A 21,571-nucleotide genomic window follows, 5' to 3' on the forward strand; every position below is an offset into this window, starting at 1 on the left:
CAAACATGGACAAACAAATTGCACACTGGAGGAGAAGGCACGGACAGAAATGGACTGTTATCTCAGCGAGGAGGTCGTAGATGGAGTAGATGATCTGCTGATTTCCACTGGTGGAAAGGGCATGAAAAACGTTTCCCATTGATGTCACACATGCCATGGAAATATAGCAGAGTGAAGCTGACCCCCCACCCACTTGAAACGTAAAGGCAAATAGGCGGAGCGGTTGGTGTTACATTTGTGCAGGTAAAATTAGCATTTGTGCTGCTACGGTTTCTGAGATATAATGATTTTAATTCTTACGGCCTACGCTGTATAACACCAGTGTCTGTGGCAGTGAGTTTCAGCAGCTGTGGAGTTTTGCTCTTTTATAGAAGACTGTCCACTTTTCTTAGGCTTGCTGCATATTAAGTTTTATTAGTTCAAACTCTAGTAACACAATTTAGTCGGAAGGGTCGATATTTCTTTTGTTACCAGTGCAGAAACGTTTATTTTTTTTCTGTGGAAAACTGAGTTTCATGTGAAGTGATTCACGTATACCTAAATTATTATTATTATTTTTTACATACCCAGTTTGTCTCTATATTTTGTTTTGAATTATATATGTTCATTATTATTAATGTAGCTGTCTCAGAAGAAAATAAAGTGTTTGCTTTCATAGGTTGCCACCTACATGTAGAAAATTGAATATTCCACAGCACCTAGGCCAGGAGTCTTCGACCTGCGGCTCTAAAGCCACATGTGGCTCTCTGGCCCCTCCACTGTGGCTCTTATAAGACCAAGTAAGTAATGTTTTATTATAAAGACAACAAGAAAGGGTTCTGTTAACAGTTAGTTTTTTATGAAATATCTGCATTGACTATTCACAGAATGTACAAGGCTTTTAAAAGCGATTTAATGTTTCTTAGCTTCAAAACTGTTTGCTATAATTTTCAAGTTGGTTGCCCATCTTTCCTAATTTTCAATTTTTATGGAAAGGACTCACTTAAGCTTCATTTTAACAAATACCTTTTTCCGTTGTTAGATGATTCATTTTCTTATAAAATCTAAAGATAAACATTTTTATTTACATTTCTGTAGCTTACACGATACAACAACTCATTTTTTTTTAGATATTTATAAGCGCTTTCTTTTTTTTAAGGCTCTAGACACGTTTTGTAGCAGCAGGGGCAAAAGGGGCCCTTTGAACTGAAAAGGATGCTGACCCCTGACTTAAGCCACGAGGTCAACACAAAACAAATACAGAAAGATTATTGACAGAAGAATGGAACGATTACTTTCAAGGCTACAGGTGAAGGTGAATGGGTGTGTAAAGCAAATATACATCAGACTGACAAAAGAGTGTTAAAAGATTTTTAATTTAGAACTTTAACTTTATATGCAAAACTGAACTTACTGATAACACACACTAGCCATTTGAACACATGTAACTGTAATGAACCAAATAAAACAGAAAAATGCAGGCAGCACTCATTATACTGTGTATAACATAGAGGTGGGAATCACCATACATCCCACGATACGATATTATCACAATACTTGAATGGTAAATGGCCTGTATTTATATAGCGCTTTACTAGTCCCTAAGGACCCCAAAGCGCTTTACATATCTAGTCATCCACCCATTCACACACACATTCACACACAATACTTAACGCACGATACGATATTATTGCAATTTTTAAATAATTTTTGCGATATTTAGATTCTGTACATAAAGGTAAACTTTATCAATATTCATTTAATCTAATATCAAAGTCTCACACTCAGTCTCTCATTTCAGTCAGTTTTATTGTTGACAAACTGAACGGTTTGTATTACAGTCTAGCCCAACTTAACTGAATGCAACCATCTGGTACACTTATAGCTATTCTGAACTATGCAATTTATGAAAACTATGCAGCCCCTTCAGCAACTGAAGAATTTGAAAGTAAATTAAAACAAAATATGATTTTACATTAAATAAAAAAAGTTTTAAACTTAATTAAAATAAAACATGTCTTAAATTAAAATAAGTAAACTGTCATATTTATTGCTGCCAAAAAAAGTTAAACACATTTGGACAGTGAAGGAATGTCAGGATTTTTGCTCAGAAAAAGGATCAACATGCTCTGAAGTTAGAGCACAAAAACTTTTTTGTAACAAAATATCGATTTCTGCTGTTCCTGTATCGATACATTGTTAGCAAACAAAATATCACGATACTACACAGAATCGATTTTTTCCTCCACCCCTAGTATAACACAGCATGGGGTTGTATTTTGTTCTTTTCAGATGCTCCTGTCACTCCATTTCCCAGGTCATCATAGCACTCCCACACACATGGAGCTCTCCTGCAGTATGCAGTGTAATGCCCCAAACCATCACTGGTCATCTTTCCATGGAAAGCAATTAATTCCCCTTAAAGTGAACAACTTTCCTTGGAGAACCAGGTTGGAGGGAAATTCATTCAATGGAAATTCTGTTTGGTTTGCAAGATCAGTATCAATCCACACGATATCTCCAATGTTGTAGCTGTGAGTAACTGTCCCTGCAAAGAGCTCATTTCCTGTGGTGCTGTCTTCTGTTTTGAATTGTGATGGACACAGAGATGGATTGGAGAGTGGCCCGAGGCAGGTAGACTCAGGTAGGCCAAGTCCTGCTTCCACAGCAGTGCCAAGATGTGCCATACCAGACTCTTTGAGAACAGAGATGGCAGGAGAAACAAATGGCACTTCCCTTGTCATCCCTTTGCTGAGGTAGCAGTGCTGTGAAGAGCAGTGTTTGGTAAAACAAACACTTGATATGTTCCTCATTGTCTTAGCAATTACAGCGGAGATATTGCACTGAGCATCGATTTGAATCGCACCAGACCTCAACGAGACAGCTTCAAACATTACACTAAGCAGCTCTGCTCTCCTCCTGTAGATTTGTTGGGTCACACCATCTGTGGCAATAGCTTCCACCAGCTGCAGGACTGGGTTTTCACTGTCCTTCAGAACAGCACTTTGAAATGTGGAGCTGTCACAGAAGGCACAACATAAGCACTGAAAAAATGCATCAAATGCACAGGTATTGAGCACAGAGATTGTTGATTCCCCTAATCTAATAGGCTGATGAAGGTTTCCATTTTTTTAATAATCCCACCTTCACTCTTTTGGCCCCAAATGATTCATCTGCATGGAGCCATTCGGTACATGGAGAGAGGTAGGAAGTCCTCTTCCTTTTTTTGGGCGGAACAGTCAGGCCCCGCCAGTTCTCAACTGCATCTTCATCAGCCGGAGGAATGTTTGTGGCAGCATCAGACCCCACAAACGGGTGAGCATCCATTTTTATTTTGTCTTCTGCACTGTGAGTCGTCATGGATCCAGAATTGGCATCTGTGACTTTCAGTGATCCCACTGTTGCCTCATCTTTGATCTTTTCTTTTGCAGAACAAATCCGCATATTTCCCTCGATGAAGGAAAGATGACGAGCAATGAAGCGATCGACTCGAACAGGCAAGTTTTCATGTTTGAAAAGGCCATGTTTTATGTTTTTGAACTCAGCTTCAACAGTGGCTGAACTTGCTGTGATTTTCATTTCATTTTCATTTTCATTTATTTATTCATTTTCAGGCACAACAAATACCTATATTGAACATAAAATACACAAAACAAAAAACAAAACTTGCCTGAAAAAGGAGTGGGACGAAGAAAACTTATTAAATCCCACCCCTATACTCACTCATCAACAAAAAAAAAAACAATAAACTTCCCGCAGCTACGCCCATCATTGCATACAGACCCATCAACAGCCCCGGGCAGATACAAGCATCTAAGCGGCAGCTCGCAACCAACAATTAGAGCCTTCATAACTGAATACAGAATATATAAATTATAAATTGCATTACCACAGGTAACAGGCAGTAATAACTACAAGTAACTGTGGAATACACCAGGCACAGACACACGCACACACAGGTAGGTACAGCCAACTTCCACATTTATTCAAGTGTTTGTTGTTTTGACAGCTGACTCAGTCACACAGTCTGACAGCTCACGAGCCCAGCTGATCTCTCTCCTGGCCGCTCCTCCTCGTCTCACTATAAACACAGCGGAGGGAGACCATCATCAGTCCATAAACAACATCAGCTGTTCTTACCGGCCTCGCAGCGCCGCCCTGATGAGCCTTCCGCTCCACTCCTCCCCTGCAGCTGCGCCCGGGGCCACGCCTCCGCCACAGTAACAAACACACATACATATACATACATATATATCTACACACACAAGTACATATATGTACATACATACGCACACTTTATTTTTTTATTTTTATTTTGGAATCCATACCAGCAATGGTAAGAGGACAGACATTACAGAGCACACTAAAACCCATCATTGAGTATACTGTGACCAGACCAACTGTTTGTAGAGAAATTTAAATCTATGAATATTTTTGCATTGTTTCAATTGTAAACTCAGACTGTTCCAGATTTTCACACCACATACAGACACACAAAAGCCTTTACGGGTTGTTCGAGTTCTGGGTAATTTGAATTCTCCAAAGCCTCTCACATTATAAACCTTTTCTCGAATTTCAAATCTAGTTTGTAAATTTGCCGGTAAAAGTTTAGTAAAAGCTTTATACAAAATTATGGATGTATTGTAATTAACCAGATCCTGGAATTTAAGTAACTTTGCCTGAAGAAAGAATTTGTGAGTATGTTCTAGATAACCAGCCTTGTGAATAATACGCAGTGCTCGTTTCTGTACTGTGACTAATGGATTAGTTGTATTTTTATATGTATTTCCCCACACTTCCACACAATATGTAAGATATGGAAGAACCAGGGTACAGTGCAGAGTACGAAGTGCATCTTTATCAAGGAATTGTTTCACTTTGTTCAAAACTGCGAGGCTTCTAGAAATTTTGGTTTTTATGTGTCTGACGTGGGGTTTCCATGAAATTTTGTTATCAATTATAACTCCCAAAAATTTGTTTTCACTCACATTATCAATTGGTACACCTTCAATGATAATTGGTAATTCTATATTATATTTTAAATTACCAAAAAACATTGCTTTAGTTTTATTTATATTTAATGATAATTTATTTATGTCCATCCATTTTTTTATTAATTTTAGCTCCCTGTTTACAGTCATTACAAGATCAGTATAATCATCGCTACTGAAAAATATGTTGGTGTCATCTGCGAACAGTATGAGTTTAAGTACTTGAGAAACATCAAAAATATCATTTATGTATACATTGAAAAGTTTTGGTCCCAACACTGACCCTTGGGGAACACCACATGTAATACCAAGTTTCTCTGAATGGTAATGCCCTACACACTCAGAAATTAAAGTACAGAAATGTACCTATAGGGGTACAATGGCTTGTCACTGGGGTGGTACCCTCTAAGGTACCGTTCTGTACCCTAAACTGTGGGTACTGATTTGTACCCTTGTAATTTGTACCTTTTACACGTCAAACCTGTACTTTAAAGGGCAAAATTGTACCCTTAGTATAAAGTACAAAAAAAGAACCCTTAAAAGGAGTACAAAAATGTCTTTCTAAAGGTTCAGTATCTACACACAGATTTCCTATATTTTTCCTCTCAAGATTTGAAAAATTGAAGATACAAAGTCAAAAATACTTGTCACATTTATTACCTTCTTAAATACATTGCTTAACTGTTACATACAAACTGTTATCAACAGAGTATGTGTCATAAGCTGCAACATCAATTTCCTGTCCAGGTTTTAGCAACGTCCATTCACTATCAACTCTAACACTGTATGAATGAAAATGGTTGTCATATAACAGAGGAATGAGAATTTTTCCACAAAAGACCCACATTGTGTCAATATTAACACAACACCTGTTCTCTGTGTTTCCTATACACATGTCGTCTGAAAGATTCATATTTTTTGAAGGAAGAACAGCAGTCACTGAGTCCACAGGTTATATCAAAATTGGCATCATGGGAATGAATAAGTCCTATGTGCTGAATAAGCTTTGTCAAACTAAAGGTTCTTCTGCCACATTTGGAGCACTGATATGGCTGAGGCATGGTGGTCAATACAGAAGATTTATTTGTCTGGTGACTGTGATTGGCAGAGGCCGGTCCTCACCCTCATCTATTTTCACAATGTACTTTTGGAGAAAAATCAGGGTGTTCTTCAGATGTTTTGGATAAGCAAGGTTGAAGACAAAATACAAGCAGAAAGAAGAGATGATTCCTTCAAAAATACACGAGCTTCTGCACACTTCACTGCCATCCAACTTCACAATGTTTGGAGCGCTTCTGGAGAACACTGGTTTCCAGTCTTCATGAAGTAGCTGAACAGTTGGATAGGGGGTTTTAGGATGAACCTTTGAAGTCAAAAGAGAAGGTAGAGGAAAGCAATATATTAGTCTCTTAACAAAAGATACATTTGTTTTCCTTTTATATAGACTAAATATTTTAATACACACACCTCTCCAAGTATGACAAAGAGATCCAGTTTCTCCTTGAAGACGTATGGCAGGAATAAAAGTGCAGCCCTTGTGTCAAGATCTGCCAAAAGAACAACAAAACACAAGATCACCCATGCATTTTATCTGGCATTTCCAGTTACCTATAAAAATTATATAAAATGGAAGCCTTGAAGTTAAAAAAAAAAAAGAAAAAAAAAAAGCAAATACCCGGTAGGTCATCAGTGAGAGCCTCCTCTCTTGCATCAAGGTAGAGCTGGTAGAGTGGGGTTTTCCCTTGTGTAAGGTCAATCACCTTTGCTGCAACACATGAGAGCCCTTCACGAAATCGCTGGCTTACATTACCCGTTGTTGGTTGGATCCACCCGAGTTCGTTGCACAGCTACAAGTAAAAAATTCATTTTCAGTACAAAATAACAGTGTATGAAAATGAAATAATCTAAAGTTGATATTAATTATGTATGGTGCTGCATAATTATTTTTTTTATAGAATTTAACAACAATACTGTAAGAAGTTACATGAACATACGAAAAAAGGAAAGAGGGACAGATGAAGAAAACAAGGTCAAGGGCAAATAAAATTTACTACTATAAACATGTTAAATGTGACAGCTATTTCCAAGTTCAATCCAGCTTTCTGACTTACACCAGTAGGCATCCCTAAGAAGGGGTACTTCTTCAACACATCCTCCACAGGCATACCATTTGCAATTTCTTTCTGCCGCCAAGCAAACGTTTGCTGCACACGGTTATGAACCACCATCGTATCTGGTTGCATCTTCTGATATTGGCACTAGGGCTGGGCCATATTATACCGTTCACGGTAATACCGGTATAATGTTAGGCAACGATAGGAAAATGAAATATCGCGATAGAATGGGAGTAAAACGCGCATGCGCAGTGCCTTTGTTTTCATACGCACATGGCCGATTGTTGGTTTGTAAAAATGGTGCAACTTCCGTGATGTGGAACTGGTTTGGTGTTTGTCCGTCAGATACACAACAAAGCACATTTTTTTGCAGAACATGCAAGCGGCCGTTGTTATTGTCGTGTTTGTCGGACTAAGATGCTCTTAAATCTGGGAGTAATCTGGGTCCCAAACTCCGTATATTTGACTTCAGGTCAAACAACACTGCAGCATCACTGAGAGTTGAAAACTGTCTAAATTCTTTGATCTTTAATAAAACGATCAGCATTGCTGCTTTACCAGGTGTAACTATAAAGTTTAACTTCCAGGCATCCATGAAAACAAAAGTTATTACATTTAACGGAGTTAGAAGTTAGCAGGAAGCTAGCGGAAGTTAGCTCGCTAGTTTCGCTAGTTACCTAAGCATGATATTGCATGTTCTGACTGAGAGATTTCTGAAAAAATTCAAACGTACAGTTCTGCTATCACTTCCAACATAAATGAAGACAGGAAACTAAACAGCAGTGACGTTTGTAGGGTTACTGAAGTTGGGCTAGCTGGTATATAATGATGTGCTACGTGATCGCTAGCGACACAGCTATGTTAGCATAACATAAACAGTGAAGCTGGAGGACGAACACTAACACTTTTCCACTTATAAAAGTTAACGTGAAGGTTCCTCATGGTTAGAGACAAATGCAATCGCATGGCAGGATGCTGTAAACGGACCAAACTTCAGTCAGGAGAACAACTGAGATAATCCATCCACAATACGAGGTTAGTCATTAATATACTGCAACAACATGGGAATAGCTCAGCTGCCAGAGAATTCAACATTAATGAATCAATGGTACAGAAGTGGAGGAAGCAAGAAGAATGAGTTTAATAAAGTTTGATTTATCTGACTGCTTTGTTTCGCTTAATGTGCCTTATAATCCCGTGTACCTTATGGTCCGAAAAATGCGTACTGCACACTGCAGTTTAATGTTGCAAAGCACCTCTTTTTAACTTCAGTGGATATTATACATGGTTATGCTCAGGATATGTCAGCCCATTTCTACTGGAAATGCCTTTGGGTTAAACTTTCAGCAAGGAATTTGCATTTGCACTGTTACATTTTTATAAAGCTTTAATGTACATAAAAACCAGCTTCTTGTTTACGTGAAAATAAATGGAAGGTTGTCTTTTTGCGCTAGTAATGTTGTGGAGTTGTATTTTGTCTCGCATCAATTATATCGTCAGTTATATCGTTATCGCAAATTTTCAAATATATATCGTGATAAATATTTTTGGCCATATCGCCCTGCTCTAATTGGCACTGTAAGACCTTTAAGTGGGCGTCTATGGATAATAAATCCTCTCCTTGGACGCATGGTCCCTTGAAAGAAAGCAAGAGTGAGAAGAGAAAGTCAAAACAGATTAGAAACCCAACATAAGACTAAATATACAATTAGAGCTGACACGATCTGTGCATCACAAAGAACTCGTATCGGTTAAAGTTAACCGATACCATGAACCAATATTTAAAATATGGAAACTCTGAAATAATTTCACATAAAATCTTAATTGTTAACTTGAAATTTTAGTTTTGGAGTCATATTTAAAATGTTTTTTTGTTTTTGTTTTTTTAATCTAGTTCACCCTCTTTTAGCGCCTTCTAATTAATAATATTTTGTGAGGTAGAAGTATTAGCACTGGTACTTTGTATTAGCAAGTGCTCTAATCCAAGTATTGGTATTGTTTCGGTTTGAAAAAAAAGGGGTACAGTTGCATCCCTAATCCTTAGTTTTAGATGTAATAACAGAGGCAAGAACATTTTATAGCTCAAGATGTCCCTCACACCAACCTGACAAACATTTCTCTGACTTGTTCATTGACATTTATTAGGCTGCCCTCTCCTCGTAGAACCAAACTTCTCCTTACAACGCCTCACTGCCTCACTGTCGACTAGTGGTGCCCGCTCTGATTTGAATTTACGTCTCAAAGACATATGCCATGTGTGCTTGTTGAACAGAAACATAAGTTACTGTAAAAACAATCTACACAAAATACACCCAACAAAGAATCAGTAAACATACTTCATACAAACCTACTGAGAGGCTACAGATTGTCTTACTAACAAAACAAGATTGAAAAAAGCTTCACTTTTACTTTGTAATCTTGAAGGAACCTTATGCAAATTTTAAATTTAACTTACATAACCATTTCCCTCACGATCCTTGAGGAAAGGATACTTCATTACCAGCATCTTCACAGCTTGCACATATTCAGAATTTGTGGGATACCTGTAATATCAGAAGAAACATAAGTGTTAGAGCAACTGCTGACAAACAAACTTTATCAAGTGTCAGTTATTGTTTCTTAGTAATGTAGCGTTTATTTTCAATATGACAGATTCAGCTTTTTCTAAAGCAACAAGCTAACATTACCCTGATTAACTTACATAGTATACTGTGCCACAGCTTCATATAGAACTCTGATTATTGTGTGTCTGTCCCTTGGATTTTTATGGCACGGTTCTTTGTTGTCCAGTTTTAGTTGGAGATTTTTGGGAAATCTTGGAATTTCAAAAGACGCTGGTAGTCTCAAAGTATTTTCATTGCTGTGAAAACAGTTAAGCGTTTGTTTTTATTGCATGAATTGAAGTATAAAACACTACAGTAACAATACATATGGTAGAAACAATGATCATATTAACTAAATCCTAAAAGTGCATAACAGCCAACATGTATGTTTCAGACATACTAACTTCATTATAAATAAGAAAATACCTTATTGAAGTTGACGAAGTAGATGGTTGCCAGTCTTCTGGAGAGACAGTCTGTAGAGTCAGTGTCACTGAAGATTCCTTCATCCTTGACACAAATTGGTTGAATTTAACCTGCTTTTTGAAGGATCCTTGGAAAAGGTATGCAACCATAGTCTCAGTAAGACCGCAGTCAACTGTGTCACCATCAACCTCATTGTCTGCAAGATAAATGGTAGTACAAACTCTAAATTCCATGTAAGAATATTTATCACCACATTTTTACATGGGTAAAAACCGTATATCACACACATTAAAACCTTTTGTACAACTTCTTTCAGTTCAAAGAAATATTCATTTAAAAAAATCAGTAAATTAAATAAAATAAAGCAAATCTTTAGAGTGAATCCTCTTGATATGCAAAGTTTTCATTTTTAAATTTAGATGTTTGTTTGGGACTACTGGACACAGGAGAGCAGAGTCTGAGCATGCTTTTGTGCCCTTTCAAGTTTGGAAGAAAAAAAAAGACTAGAATGCTGTAATTTGTTAATATTCACTACTAAGGTGACTCCTTTCTCCAGATTTCCGACAGTTTCTGCCGTCTGTTCTTTCAGACCGATTACTTATAGCGATAACACCCGCAGGACCGTATTACAAGCTCAGATTACATGCTGAAAAAGTTCCCACATTGCTTAAAACGCGACTATCAAACCCCAGCTGCGACACCCTTGTTATATTTTAAACAAGTGCGGTGTTAAGATATTTCCTTTAGACGTTATATTCAGCCGCCCATGTGTGTTGATGGCCTTGGAATGGATGTAAAAACGTGATTTTATTAAACCATTAATACACTAACGGTAAACTGCATTCAGCTACCAGGGAATCAAATTTCGCGCCGTTCCGCTGCGCAGGGGTTACCGAACCCATAGACTGTGGCCGAACCACATATATAAGTTCAAACTTATACAAATACTATGTGTACACATTTTTCAGAACTGTGACCTCAACTTTACACATGAAACGTTTGTAAAAACGTTTGTAAAAAGACATAATTTGAGCTAAGAGAGTGCCGAAACTAGCTAAATTGCTAATATACGTTAAGCTAGGCTAAACCAATAATTAGTAATTACGCTACATTTTTCTTTAAATAAAACTTACCTCTGAAATGCTGAGCTTCAGCTTCGGTGACATCTAAGCCCCACTCTTGTATTTTTGTTAAGAGTTCCTCGGTTGAAAGTGAACAGAGCACACCAGGACTTGCAAGTTCGTAATCCATCTCCCTCCGTTGATAAAACAAAATGGCACCTGCTGCATTTACAGAAAATTCTAGAATCCACCAGCTATTCGTTGAGTTTCTTCTTCTACTTTTTGTTTGATGTTGTGAGGATGGGCTCAACTCGCACTCCGAGTTCAATAAGGGTGCTTTTTTGCAATTCATCCAAATAGTTATACTTAAAAAAAAAACACTCTCTTAAAAAATTTTTTAAATGCATTTTTACTTTTTTTTCTTTCAAATAAATTCATTGTTCTTAAAGCAGCTTAAAAATAAGGGGGGGGGGGGGGGGGGGGGGGGGTTCAGGGAATACAAAACCAGCAACAGCAATGAAAATAATAAAAAATAAAAACACTAAAATATATGCTTATATCAATACAGTTGCAAATAAATTACTGTCAAAAAGAATAAAAAAAAAAAACCTCTAATCAAAAAGAGCTTAATCAACCTGTACTTTATCTTTTGAAAGAATGGGTACAAATAAGTACTTTTCACAATTAAGGAACATGTATGTACCTTTCAGATGCTAAAAAAGGTACAGATAGTTACCCCGAGGTCCAATATTTGTCCTTAGACTGTATTAATGTCATTTTTGTACCTTGGGGCACAGTAATGTACCCCTTCCGTACCCCTATTTCTGACTGTGTATGCTAACATATTGTTCCCGACCTGTTAGGTAACTTTTTAACCAGTTACCAGCTTTCCCTCGAATACCATATCTTTCCAATTTATCCAGTAAAATTGAGTGATTGATTGTGTCGAAGGCCTTTTTGAGGTCAACAAAAATACCAACTGCATATTTATTTTTATCCAGTGTATCAGTAATTTCTTCTACTGCCTCAATTATCGCCATTGAAGTGGTTCTTTGCGTTCTGAAACCATACTGACCAACATTTATTATTTGATGTTTTTCAAGGAATTTTTCCAATCTTGAATTAAAAAGTTTTTCTAGAATTTTTGAGAATTGAGGCAGTAGAGAAATAGGCCTATAATTGGTAAAACTGTGTTTGTCATTACTTTTATATAGTGGTATTACTTTCGCAATTTTCATTTTTTTTGGAAAACAACCAGACTGAAATGATAAATTACAGATATATGTTAAGGGACTAGCAATATTCAGAATAACCTGTTTAACTACAGACATATTTATGTCATGATAATCCACTGAAGACTTACTTTTACATTTTAATGTGATATTTATTACTTCTTGCTCATTTGTAGCTGAGAGGAACAGTGAAAAGGGATTTGATTTTATATTGCTGATATTTTCATTTTTATGACACGGGATGTCTGCTGCTAGTTCAGGGCCAACATTTATGAAGAATTTATTGAACCCATCGACAATATTACTCATGTTGTGATTTTCACCATTTGCATCAGTAAAATATTCAGGATATGATGTTCCAGAAGATCCTTGTTTAATTAAGTTGTTTAACACATCCCAAGTTCCTTTTATATTGTTTTTATTTTCATATAATCTTCTTCTATAATAAAGTTGTTTGCTCGTTCTTATAATATCAGTCAATTTATTTCTATATGCTTTATATCTTTGTTCCACTTCTTTTGTTTTTACTTTGATAAACTGTTTATACAGATTGTTTTTCTTTTTGCAAGCATTAATAATTCCTTTTGTGAGCCAAGGACTTTTTATCTTTTTTTTCTTTGTCATGTGTTCGTTTACAGGACAATGTTTATTGTACCACATAGTAAAAATATCTAGAAAATTATCATAAGCCTTGTCCACATCTGACTCTTCATACACCGAACTCCAATCTTGTTGTGCTAAATCGAAATTGAAGGCATGAATTGCTTCTTCATTTATTGTTCGCTTTGCTATCATGATCTTGGTATCTATTTTTTTTTAAATCACAGTCACACAAAGTAAAAACTGGTAAGTGGTCAGTTATATCACAGACAAGCAGGCCACTATTAGTTTGGAAATCCATGACATTAGTAAAAATGTTGTCAATAATAGTGGCGCTATGTGAAGTTATTCTGCTTGGCTTTGTTATTGTTGGATATAGTGATAAGCTGTACATTGTGTCAGTAAAATCATCAATGGCTTTTAACCTTGTTGGATTTAGCAAATCAATGTTAAAATCACCACAGATAAATAGTAATTTTTGGTTCACCGAAGCAAACGTTTTTTCTATCCATTCATTAAAAGTGTCAATACTTGAACTGGGTGTCCGATATATGCAACTTATTTTAACATTTCTCTTTTTTTCATTCATAATCTCAATAGTCAAACATTCCAAAGTTCCATCAATAGCCATAGACATAGTTGTTACAACATTATATTTTATAGAGTTATGAACATATATAGCAACCCCGCCGCCCGCCTTATTTAATCTATTCATGTATTTTAAATCATATCCATTCAAACAAAAATCTATTCCTTTATCGACATTGAACCAAGTTTCAGTGATGGCTATAACACTAAAGGGGCGAGAAAATTGTTGCAAATAGTCCTTAATGAAATCAAAATTAGAGTACATACTTCTGCTGTTAAAGTGAATTAATGAGAGCTTCCCGTCTAGGTTAATTTCTTTTTCATATTGTTCCTGAGTGAAATAATTACAATTTTTAACAAAAGAAGAGAGAAAGTTACTTTCAGAATCTATTTCTGGATCTATTATATTATGCTCCTTATATTCACAATCTAGATCAATTACTTTCTGTTGAAGAACTAATTTCAACGTGTCCATGTCATTTCCTGGTGTAATTGATACATTGGTGTCAGTTATACTTGTCCAGATCCTCCATGTTCCTCACTATCAGTACTTTTGCCTCTTCTGGTGTCCCGTTTAGCTTAATGAAAATCTTACAGTTTGTTACCCATGTATGTTGTATTTTACCGTTCTTCTTCAGTTGCCTTGCCTTCCTCGCGATGTCTGCGTTTTTTCGTGTCAGATGCTTGTTTCAGCAGTGCGACCTTGTTCTTCCGATTGACAAATCTCATAATGATGGCCGGCAGTCTGTCACTCCTCCTGGGCAGTGAGTGACATACTTCTATGTGCTCCAGGTCCATCTCTATCCCCTTGCTTTGGAGGAAGGACGCCACCTGTTGCTCTACCGAGCGGGTCTCCTCGTCGCTGGGCTCCCCGACGTTCCCGGCCACGGCTTGATTTTAATACCGCTGATGACCACGTCGTTCGTACGGGTGTACTGCTCCAGCTCATCCACCCGCCGCTCGAGATCCATGATCCGTCTGTCCTTCTCGGCATTTTGGAGGCGTAGCTGTTTTACCTCCTCCAGAAGCCCCAGAAGCAGCTCCTGCTGTGCCCTGACTGCGGCCACGTCTCCGCACAGCGCTCCGAGGGAGGTTTTAATGTCCTCAACCTCCTCTGGTGTTGGGCTTTTCTTGGGTGGCATACTGAAGCGAGAGCACGAGGCGGCCACCACGAGGGACCCGGAAGCGGAATTTCTGATGATGGCGCCTGGCTAGGCCTGCTGGCTGATGGTGGAGCCTGGCTGTGGCCTGCTGGCTGATGGTGGAGCCTGGCTGTGGCCTACACCTGCGTGGGATCTCCTCATGAGCATATGACTGTACCCTGGATGATGATATGTGAGGAGCTTGAACTTGATTCGCTAACAGAAACTAATTTGATGCTGGTGCTTTGGAAGAGAGGGACCATTATTCCTGTCCAGAGTGGCAAGTAACTTGCCACTCTTATTATATGAGGAATAATCTCAGGGAGAAAGTGAATATTATCTCTATCCCCATTTGCTGCAGCAAGTGACCTGCTCTCCTCACATATTTCTGTTACCCAGTGTCGTAGGTCAGTCTGGATCTCATCAACTGAATCCACTCTCTCACTTTCCTCTGTCTGTTCATCTGGAATGATGATGGAGTCTTGAGCAATTTGGGCTTTCAGGTATTTCTTGCACCTTTCTGAAGGAAGAGGGGCTCCAGAACTGTCATCACCTTCTGCCTCACTGAGGGCCACAACAGTGATAGCTTGTAGGAGCTGTTTTACATGGTCCAAGCATTGTGACTGAAGAAGTTTTGCTAATGACCTGACAAAGAAATGTTTAACACGTTGTGTTTTCTTCTTCAGGCAGTCCCACTGGCATATAATCTTGGTGCAGTGCTTGAGACTTGAGTCTGAGTGTTTAACCCATTAATATGTACTGTACAGCACTTTAGTCCAGTGTACTGAATGTCTTTAAAGTGCTTTAGAAACATTTTTTTTAAGTTTTCTTGGATTTGCAAATTTGCAATTGCTGTATTTTTGAAAATGTTTAACACTGAAAAAAAAATCCCTTTGATCCAGACAGTTAGCTATATCATGTATTAACTCAGTAACTAAAACCTCAGGATTTTAAATGTAAGCTTACCTTGTTCAGAAATCAGATTTAACACGCTGTTCAGACACAGTAATGCCAAATAATACTTTTTTCTGCCAAAAAAAATGTGTATTCGATGCAAAAGACTGCTAGCGTGTTCGTTTTTCAAAACGTGTTCTTGGGAGTGTAAAATGTTCAAATGTAGTTTTCAAAAAAGTTTTTTTTAATCCACTCTAAAAAAAAATCCTCAAGCATTTGCATCGTAGTTTTATGAACGAAAAGCGACTGAAGTAAAGAAATTGAAGTAAAAAACAAACAAAAACAAACTAGACTCATTACAAATTTAGCTGATTAAATACAATAAGAAGAGTTTTTTTCAACAGAACTTTATTGAACAAATGAACACACAAAGCGAAAAGTCGTTTGAAAAAGACATTTTTCAGCAGTAATACCATAAGAGCACATCTCAGAAACCGCAGCAGCACAAACGCTAATTTTACCTGCACAAATCAGCACAAACATAGCACTAAAAAAGTAGACAATTTTGGTCTGTTTTGGAGCAGTCTGGGGGGATGGTGACCTTTGAATGACCTATAAAATAAAGTTTAATATCTCAGAAACCGCAGCAGCACAAACTCTAATTTTGCCTGCACAAATCTGCACAAACGTAGCACTAACCGCTCCGCCTATTTGCCTTTACGTTTCAAGTGGGTGGGGGGTCGACCCAGCAGTTTCACTCTGCTTGGAAATATCTGTATACCAGGCACGAGCACATGTTCAGCATCTTCAACACCGCTAGTAAAATTGTTAACGACCTGGGCCCTATTTCAGGAAGCCGGTTTAGAAAACTCAGAGTGAAAAACGATACTCAGGGTTGAGTAACCCCGAACTGTCCAACTCGGAATATTCGGTTTCAGAAAGGCTGATAACAATTAGTTCAGTCAACGCGGAGTTGCTTTAACCCCAAGTTAAACGCGCGCACGAGGATACATAAAGCCCTGATTAGTGGAGCACAGATTAAGCGAGTCACCATGGAGACGGAGGGAAAGAAGGCGCGGTCAATGTATTTTACAGCGCTTGAGGCCGAAATTCTGATGGCAGCATATGCCGATAACATGCAAATTCCACGGGAAAAAAGTAACACAGCCTCAGCTGCAAAAGAAAGGGAGCATGCATGGCAAAACATAGCCGACAGAGTCAATGCGTGAGTGTTAATTTAAACATTGATCTAGGGATTTCCACCCATTTAACACGTTATTTTATTATATTTTATTTTATTTTTTATTTCATACATTTGATTTTGTGACGTGATGTGAGCGCAGGTGCAACCCAACAGGCCCCAAACGTTCCTGGCAGCAAGTAAAAATGAAATATAAAAATATAGTCCAAACAGGTAAGGTGTAATTGTATTATGAGCCATAGTGCTTGGTCTGTTTGTCCTATGTAAATCAATTGCAGTTAGAGGCTACATTAATTTTCTTTCTGTAAGCACTTATTGAAATTATCTGAGCACATTACAAGTACATATTTGCTTACTCTGTGTGCTCAAATGTGGCCCGTTATAGCCAACAGAAAAAAAAGCGGAGGCCCGAAAAACAGGTGGAGGTCCTCCACCACCACCACTCACAGAGGCTGAGCAGTTGGCTTCCACATTTGTGATAATGTTGGCAGCATCACATATGATCTTCACAGTGCAGAGAACACAAATTAGCATCCATTACTATAATGAAATAATTTGTTAGTTTGAAATGCTACAGGGAACTATGTACCTGCACATTAATGCTGTGGAAAGACTTCCTGTTCACATAGTCTCCTTCATTTACTGAAGGAGCAATGATTGGAATGTGAGTGCCATCTATACAGCCAATCACGCCTGGGAACCGTGGGAATAAATGTAAAATTTAAGTAGTAGTTCAAGTATCACCACATCATGAATTAAGTTTTGTTCATCCTGATACCTGCAATTTTGTGGAATCCCTCTTTGATGAATCTTGTGGGTCTATGACCGGGGAACACCACAGACGAGTACAGGAGACGTTTCAGTGCAACTGTAACATTCCTGACTGCCTGACAGACGGTAGCCTTGGAAACGTGCTCAGCTTCACCAATATTATACAGAAAGCTCCCGTTTGCAAAAAACCGAAGTGCAATACAAATAATATGTACAGGACTGAGAGGATGTCCGCGATGTGTCACATGAGCAATATTAGGCCTGAGGATGTTATCCAAATAAATTATAGATTGTGCTGAAAAACGGTAACGTTCACACAGGAAATCATCAGGAAATGATAAAATGTCCGAACGCGCTCTGATCACTCTCTCCCGGCGGAGAGCTCTGCGGAGAATTTGGGCTTCACGATCTACTGGCTCTTCAAGGAAGGAGCACGCCATGTCCGACACTTCCTACTGTCAGGTTTCCGACAAAGGGGCGGAGACAGTCAGGGTTAGTTGTAGTAAACCTGCTAGGGGGCAGGTTAGCTTCACGGAGTGTGTCATCATAGTGACTCACTGAGGCTTCATCTGAACTCGCTTTGTGAAACCGAAAACCCAGAGTTTTCGTTAACTCAGGGTATACTTACTCAGAGTTTGCACTAAACCGGCTTCCTGAAACAGGGCCCAGGACTACTTAGGACTTAACCAAGACAGAACCAGAATCAGAACTAGATGATAGTAGCACTAAAAATCATCATAGACCTGCACTACACTTATTTTTTAATTCTACTAAAGTCCACTATTTAGATTGAGAAAAGTTTATATAATTATTTAGCCTTGTTGTGCAAACAAGCCTGCATAACTTAATAAATATAGAATTTGAAAAATAACAAACCTAAAAAGAAACACTAGGTATGAGATACATGAGGACCTATGATACGGTGATACTTTTGGTAAACAACCATTTGACTAACATGTGTCTCACCTGCTCTTGTTCCCTCTCTCTCCCTCTTTGTGCTGACAATCATCAAATATACAGTTGAAACCAGATATTTACTCTTCAGATAAAAACACTTTTTTAATTGTAACATCAAATCAGACTAAATGTTTATTTTTTTAGATAAATATAAAAAACATATTTGTTAACTTTAATAGTAAAGAGAGAAACTGTCTGTATTTCTTAATTGCAAATGGCACCAAATTGTATTCAAAAGTGAGCCACACTTATGGAGCTCCACAATTCTTTTCCTGGTGTTTTGGTTGATATCTCTTAATTTTCCCATGTCACAGAAACAGGCTCTGTGTTTTGCCTTATATGCATCCACAGCTGTGCCACCAGTTTACTCACATGGACTCTACTAACCTATCAGAAGCTTCTTCAGCTCAGAATGGAATCGTCTGGAGTTTTCTTATTAATTAACAATAAACTTAGTGTATATGTACTCCTAAATTTAATGAAAGTGATAAAAAATAAACAGCTCTGTCTCTCTTTATTCTGACATTTAACTAATTCAAAATATATTTCAATATTTATCTAAAACAAAAGTTTACTCTAAATTGATGTTGTACAGTAAAAATGTTTTATGTTTTCTCCCTAAAGTGTAAATATCTGGTTACAAATGTGAATATCCTGCTGTGTACTGAAACCCCTCTTGTTTTGCATAGAAATATACTGAACAACATACAAAGCATAATATATAAAATAACATTTACCTGAGTTTTTTCTTTGAAAGAAGCCTCTAATGTCCATTCTTATATTTCAGTACATAACTGAAACCGATTTAGTCGGGGAGGGTAAGAACTGAAAATATGAAATAAACACACGTAAGCTAAGACTCTCTAAAAAAAATAGCATTTGTTCGGCTTTTCATTTCGCCATTTGTTGATTCGCTTGAAGAGCAAGTAACGTAATAGTGGTCAAGTGATCAGTTTGACATCAATCTTTCGTGATTCACCGTCATATTTACATTATCTGTACGGTACGAATGATTTGCTTTGGTAACTGGTCAAACTTAAGCTCTCCTTAGTATGGCTGGCTCCGTTTCTCAAACAGCGCACTCACAGGCAGCAGCTGCCCCGCCCCCTCGCTCAGTCGCTTAGTGCCTGAGCTCGGATCATACCAATATCAGGGGGGATTCACGCACAGTCGTAAATTCCCACAGTGTGCACTATGTGCTTCGAATATTGTGTGTACTTTTTGTTTTATATAGTTGTCAGCCAGGCATCTAACTATGAAAAAATTACACCCCAAAAGACCCCGGGCTTCTGACAAAACAACCCGGGCTTAAGCCCAGTAAGCCACCCCCACGCTCCGCCCCTGGTCTGCATCACATGTATTCTGGAAGTTCACGTCCACACAGGGTACCCAACCCTTTAATCCCTGTAGGTCACTCTGTGGGTGGAAGGTGGGATGATGTCACGTAGGGCTGCACGATTAATCGTTAGAAAATCGCGATGTCGATTCATACTTATGTGCGATCTCATTTCCAAATGACAATGATTTAAAAAAAAAAAAAAAAAAAAGACAACGACGACGATTGCACCGCATTTTGATCCGGGACGTAATCTGCATGAAAACAAGGCTCACTCTTCCTGCTCAACAAATGACAAGGGCGGAGCCTTATACCACGTGATACAGAAGCTGTGCTGTGTGATGCTAAAATTAGCAGGGAAAAAACAACGGAGAGCACGTCAGGGATGACGAGAAAGTGACAAGAGAAAATCCGTCCCGGTCAACCACCCAAACATCAATAACGGGAACCTTATACAGTGCTTCCCTATACACGTCGAACTCCCGCAGGCACAAAGAAATTACGGAGGCTATCACTTATCACCTGACCAAAGATATGGCTCCCATCAACACTGTGCAAAACGAGGGATTTAGGAAAATGATCAACACCCTAGACAAACGCTACACAGTGCCGTCCCGCAACTGTTTTTCTATTGTTGCACTACCTGCTCTATACACGCAGCGTCGAGCAACGGAGACGGAATTTCAAGCAGTACAACATTTTGCGGCAACAACAAAACCTGAGACATTTGTTGTTTTTATGTTTATTTATTGTTTTTATGTTCAGTCTCAACTGTTACGAAGTTGATGTGCAGTTAATAAGTGCAATAAATATTTATACTGGAAATATTTATACTGGAATTATTATACTGGAATTTATACTGTATACAATAAATATTTATACTCGAAAAGAAAATCGTGAGAGAATCGTGATCTCAATTCTAAGCCAAAAAAATCGTGATTCTCATTTTATGCAAAATCGTGCAGCCCTAATGTCACATCTACTTTCAGGTTTCTGTGGCTAGGTGGATAGTCAGCTGTTTTCTGTCCCGATGACAAACAACGTTTCCTCCGCCATTGGAGGAAATGTTGTTTGAGGGTCGTCTGGCGATTCCTGCAGACGGTGATCGGCGCCATCAGTGGAGAAACTATCATGCCTGGTTGATGATGATTGAGGTGTCCTGCTGCTGCAGATAATAATCAATAATCAGTAAACCCCCAAGCCCCACCATGACGTGACAAACGCATCTGTGTATGTGTGCGCGCGTGTAAAGTTAAAGTTGCTGCTCGGGGTAAACGTGTTGAGAAGAATTACAGTCTAACTCAGAACAGCAGGGGAAGCCAGTGAGCAGCTGTCATTAGCTGAGTACGTTTAATCAGGTTTTTATGCTGCGTCTGTTTGTAGGTTTGAAGGTGAACATGTGGAAGAACCCACACTGAGTCAGTGAGATCCAGATGTTCACCTGGGCAGATGTTCAGGAGCAGCCTGGTCAGCGGTTTGCCCTCGGAGAAGGCATCAGAGAGACTTTGTGATGTTGGAGATCTGCAGCTATCGATTATTTTGGTAATGAAGTAATTGGACAAGGAACACTTTTGTCTTCTTAATGAGGAATAATAAACATTAAGAGAAAAAAACAGAATGAACTGCTCTTTTCTATTTTAAAAACGGCAATGTTTTAAAGTTTAACTGTAAACAAT

General features: G+C 38.2%; 1 protein-coding gene across 2 annotated transcripts; it reads right to left on the reverse strand.

Annotated features, from left to right (window-relative positions):
• Positions 1 to 4,823: 4,823 nt before the first annotated feature.
• On the reverse strand, positions 4,824 to 11,586 carry LOC147325346 (sterile alpha motif domain-containing protein 3-like). Of its 2 annotated transcripts, XM_086299834.1 has the most exons (9): positions 11,247 to 11,586; positions 10,114 to 10,309; positions 9,786 to 9,944; positions 9,540 to 9,627; positions 8,663 to 8,720; positions 7,082 to 7,230; positions 6,646 to 6,817; positions 6,438 to 6,517; positions 4,824 to 6,333 (listed from the first exon to the last, which is right to left on the reverse strand). In XM_086299834.1, exons 1-9 carry the CDS (start codon positions 11,524 to 11,526, stop codon positions 6,037 to 6,039), a joined length of 1,479 nt encoding a protein of 492 aa, XP_086155960.1. In that variant the 5' UTR covers positions 11,527 to 11,586; the 3' UTR covers positions 4,824 to 6,036. The 2 variants fall into 2 exon arrangements, with proteins under 2 accessions (XP_086155960.1, XP_086155958.1); XM_086299832.1 differs by lacking the exons at positions 7,082 to 7,230; positions 8,663 to 8,720 and having other exon boundaries at positions 11,247 to 11,561.
• Positions 11,587 to 21,571: the final 9,985 nt, after the last annotated feature.

This window comes from Aulonocara sp. 'chitande type north' Nkhata Bay, linkage group LG7, assembly GCF_057382095.1.
Source record: "Aulonocara sp. 'chitande type north' Nkhata Bay isolate Kocher_YH1m ecotype deep benthic linkage group LG7, A_spYH_male_GT1.1, whole genome shotgun sequence".
Lineage (NCBI taxonomy): Eukaryota > Metazoa > Chordata > Actinopteri > Cichliformes > Cichlidae > Aulonocara > Aulonocara sp. 'chitande type north' Nkhata Bay.